This window comes from Crocodylus porosus, unplaced genomic scaffold (assembly GCF_001723895.1).
Source record: "Crocodylus porosus isolate Cpor-Errol unplaced genomic scaffold, CroPor_comp1, whole genome shotgun sequence".
Classification (NCBI taxonomy): domain Eukaryota; kingdom Metazoa; phylum Chordata; order Crocodylia; family Crocodylidae; genus Crocodylus; species Crocodylus porosus.
This window is the reverse complement of record NW_017728932.1, coordinates 16,984,497-16,988,694: the sequence shown is the minus strand read 5'-3', so window position 1 is coordinate 16,988,694 and position 4,198 is coordinate 16,984,497. Positions and strand designations below refer to the sequence as shown.

The window sequence follows — 4,198 nt, the reverse complement described above, 5'->3', positions numbered from 1 at the left end:
GGGACGTCCGCGCCGCGTCCACGCGCACAGCCGTCCCGGCGCGCCGGCTGCACGCTGGGAGGGCACCTTGGGGCGGGCAGCCAGGAGGCGTAGGGGCTTTGGGCCCTGGCACTCGGAGGGGACAACCCAGGCAGTGCCACCCACGGACGCGCCAGCCTGCCGCGCCGGGCGACCGGCCGGCCCCCAGGCTGGAGGGATGGGGGTGAGCGCGATCGGCCCCGAACGCTGCTGGCGCATGCTGGATCCACCCTGACCAGGGCCCCAGCCTGGTGGGAGAGCTGGGCCCCGCTGCCCGCACGCTCTGTGCGCAGCCCCTGCAAAACTCAGGGCCCCCCAGCTCCACGAGGCTCCTTCTCCTCCAGCTCTGGCTCCAGGACGAGGCCCCTGGGGTCCAGGGGGCACGGGGCAGCTGCCGCGGCCCCCGCCTGGGGCCAGAGCAGCCCCGGAGGGCAGCAAGCCAGCGGCCCCGCGCCCTCCCCTGCCGCGGGGCGTGACCCGGGGCGGCCAGCGCAAGCGCCACGGACGTAGCGGATGGCGAGGGCGGCGGGGGAAGCCTTACACTCCAGCACGAGGCGCGTGCACAGACACCAGCCCAGAGGCCGACGGGAGCCGGCGGCAGGTCCCCCGGCGGCCGGGGGTACAGTACCTGGCTCGGTGCCGAGGCCGAGGGCGCGGGGTCCAGCTAACGGCAGCAAGGCAAGGAGGAGAGAAACGAGAAGAGAGGGTGAGACGGCGCGGAGGCCGCGGACGCGCGTCGCGGAGCCCAGGCGCCGGCACACAGCGAGGCCGGGGCAGTCCTGCCCCTCCCTGAGGCACGACCGCGGCTCCCGCCAGCAGGCCCAGAGGCTTTAGGCACCGGCACACCCCTGCCCTGTGGACGGGGGCACCTCACAGGCCCCCGCGGGACCCCCGGAGCCGGCCCAGCACCCCGCTCGGAGCAGGGGGTGGCAGGCTCCCCAAGGCACTGGGGCCGTGACGCGCCGGACACGGCGGGCCGCAGACTCTGGCCACGGTCCTGCCTTCCTGCTGACCGCCAGGGACAGGTGCAGGGAGCCGGCCCCTGGGAACCCGCAGCTCTCCCGCCCCCGCCTTGCTCCTGGGCCAGTCGCCCGTCCTGCAGCGCAAGCAGCAGGGAGCCGCGGTGCCAGGCACCTCCAGCGCCCGAGCAGGACTGGGCCAGCAGCGCCAGGGCGTGGGGTGCCCAGCGCCCACGGGGATGGGCTCTGTGGGCAAAGCAGCCTCCGCGCAGGCAGGCACGGTGCAGCAGCAGGTCCAGGCCGCGATGGGGGCAAGGACGGACCCTACCCCCAGGGCCGCAGGGAGAAGGCACAGCCAGGTGGGAGAGCCTTGCACACGCACGCGCCATTGGGGCCGGGGCAGCACACACGCGTGCGGGGGGGCAGGAGTGGCGTGCAAGGAACAGAGCCAATTACAGAAGCTGTGAAGATCCTCTCCAGCCTCCGGTGCGCCTCCTCCGGCGGGCTCGGGGGCACGGCAGCAGCCTGGGGGGCAAAGCAGCATCAGTGTTGCCCCGGTGCCGGCTGTGGCATGGAGAGGGGCCAGGGCACGCGCTCCTTGGACCCGCTCAGCGCAGGAGCTGCCGGGGGGCAGCGAGCCGGCAAGGACCCCGGGCTGGGACTCGGCGGAGCCCCTGCTTCCCGGCGGAGCTGCTGACGGTGGGGGACGCGGCCCGGGGCCCCCCGGGGAGGAGCGGGGGTGCTGCAAGCTGGCAGCACAGCTCCAGCCCCGCACCGGGCTGGGAGCGGGGCACGCGCCGTGCAGGACAGGCCCCGGGGCACGCACGCACAAGCAGCCCCCGCGACGCGGGCACAGACCCTGCCAAACATCCGGGATATTTGGCTGCGGACACGGCTCTGGGCACACGGGCAACCAACGCCTGCTGGAGAAGCCACGGCCCCCTTTGCCGACTCCCTCCCTGCCCACGGCGCTGAAACAGCCCTTCCGAGCGGAGCCGGCACGGCCCAACAGCCGCCGAAGTCACAGCCCCCGGGCCCGACCCCAGCTGGCACAACTGCCCGGCTAGCCCGGGCCCAGGGGACGCCACCCGGGACCCCCACCACACGCCTGGGGCAGCTCCCCGCAGCTCTGCGCAGTTCCTGCGCCGGCTGGGACCGCGCCGCGGCACCGGGTCAGACGCAGGGGCACAGGCTCGGGCCCGTCTCCTTGCCAGGCTCAGCAAGGAGGCAGCCAACGAGGCCCCGGGTGCCCCCGCACACAGGCCACGCCAGCACGCCCTTCAGACACACGGGGTTGGCCACAAAGGGTCGGGAGGGCGTGCAGGACACGTGCTGGCATGTACAACCCACGGACCCCTGTGCACGGAGCGGGCACCTGCCACAGCCTGGGGCACTGCCGGCCCCCGCAGCCTGGAAAGGAAGGCTGGAGGCCGATAGGGGGGCTGGGCCCCACGGCTGCTAGCCCTGCAGCTCACGCTGCTCCCCAGACAGTCCCGGAGCTTGGGGCGAGGCCGCGGCGTGTCCCGGGCACCGCTCCGGCGTGCCTCGTCCCCCAGGCGCAGCGAGCACCAAACCAAACCAAACCGAGCAGGGCGCGTGCTGTGGTTAGGAAAGCCGTGCGCTGCCCCCCGAGACCCACGCGTGCCCAGACCCCCGTGCACACGCACGCACACACACACACAGAGCCGGTGCCCGGGCGCACGTGCCGAGCTCCGGGCAGGGTTAGCCACGGGCCAAGGCCCCACACACGTGCTCTTCGCGGCACTGGTGCTCGCGGGTACCTGGGCTTTGTCGAGGGCGCCCAGCCGCCGAGCTGCAGGTTTTGGGGGCTCCGCTCCGGCCCCGGCCGGCGGCCCCTTTGGCTCCAGCTTCCTCTTGGCCCCCGGTCGCTTCTCTTCCTCCACAGGCGCCCGGGGACCCGGCTTCTTGGGGTCGTTGCCCCCCGGGGCTGCCGGGGGCTCCGGAGGCCTCTGCTCGCCCTTCCTCCCTCCCAGCTGGGGCTGAGACCGGTGGTCCTTGGTTTTGGCCCTCGACATGAGGCTCCTGAGGCCCATGGAGAGCTCATCCTTGGGCTCCGGTTTCGGGGAGGGCGCCGGGGATGCCACTCGCGGTGCTGCTTTCTCCTTGCCGGCAGGCGAGGCCGGCTCCGGAGACCTGGCGTCTCGCGCCGGCTCCTTGGGCCTCCCGGGCTCTTCCCCAGGCAGCACTTTGCGGACCACCTTGCGGACCACCCGCACCACTTTCTTCCGGGACAGCCCCGAGCCATCCTCAGCCTCGGGCTCAGGCTGAGCCGGCGTGCCCGCCCCCGTGCCCTCCAGCCCGTTCACAGCCCGGGCAGGGGGTGCCCGGCTATCACCGTTCAGCAGGGGCTCCGGGCTCGCCGGTGGCTCCGGGCTCTGGGGGGCCGCCGCCTCCTCCGCGCTCGGGTTTTCTGGCTACGGTGGCAAACACACGCGCTCGCATTACCGGAGGCTGCGTCCTCCGCAGTGCACACACCCCAGCCCATCGCGGGACTCTCGTGCCCCTGCCCACAGCCCCGTGCGGGTGCTCAGGGCGCCCCCGGACCAGGACTAGCTGGCTCGGAGGCTGCACCAGTGCTGCCCAGACCAGCCTGCAGGACGAGCCCGTGAGAGCAGGCGCGTCGCACGCACGGACGCTGCCCGCAGGACCCGGGTGCACCCAGGAAGCCTCGTGCCAGCGCCCAGCAGAGCAGGCCCCACAGCCAGCAGCGCAGAGGAGGGGAGGGGGGCACGGAGCCAGGCCTCCTGGCGCCGTGCGCCGCAGCCCCTTTCCCCCCAGAGCGCAAGGGCAAAGCTGAGCTCGTCTCCTCGGGGCAGGCCCCCCCAGCGCCCGGGAATTGGCTCAAGGGACTGGAGCAGGAAGGGTGGGCTATGAGGGGTTAACCTTGCCTGGCGGGGGGCACCGCAGCCCAGGCGAGGACCAGGACTGCAGCCCCCCACGCTCCGGCCGCCGGGGGAGACGCTCCCAGGCGCACGCAGCCTCCGGCCGGACTGCAGTGCAGCAGCCGGCCCGGGAAACGCTGCAGCGAGCTGCCGGGAGCGCACCCTTCGCCTGCCAGCCGGCGCCGTGCGGGAGGGGGACGCTGCAGGGCTCACCGCTTCCTCCATCCCCCCAGCCCGCCGGACCCACCTCGGGTCCCTCCCGGCCGCGAGGAGCGGGTCCGCTGCGCCCGCCCAGCCCTGCGGCTGCAGCCTGCGCCG

The 4,198-nt window shown here is 74.1% G+C and overlaps 1 protein-coding gene across 15 annotated transcripts in view; it reads right to left on the bottom strand.

The window, feature by feature from the left end:
- Positions 1–4,198, bottom strand: part of MYO18A (myosin XVIIIA) — a 40,746-nt gene that overhangs the window by 27,120 nt on the left and 9,428 nt on the right. For 6 of the 15 annotated variants that reach the window (XM_019545798.1, XM_019545801.1, XM_019545800.1 and 3 more), the window contains exon 2: positions 560–682. The exons of 7 other annotated variants lie outside the window; for them this stretch is intronic. In XM_019545798.1, the coding sequence (XP_019401343.1) occupies positions 560–682 (123 nt within the window). The remainder of the gene's footprint in view (positions 1–559; positions 683–4,198) is intronic. 2 more of the 15 variants (XM_019545802.1, XM_019545803.1) reach the window with 1 other exon arrangement.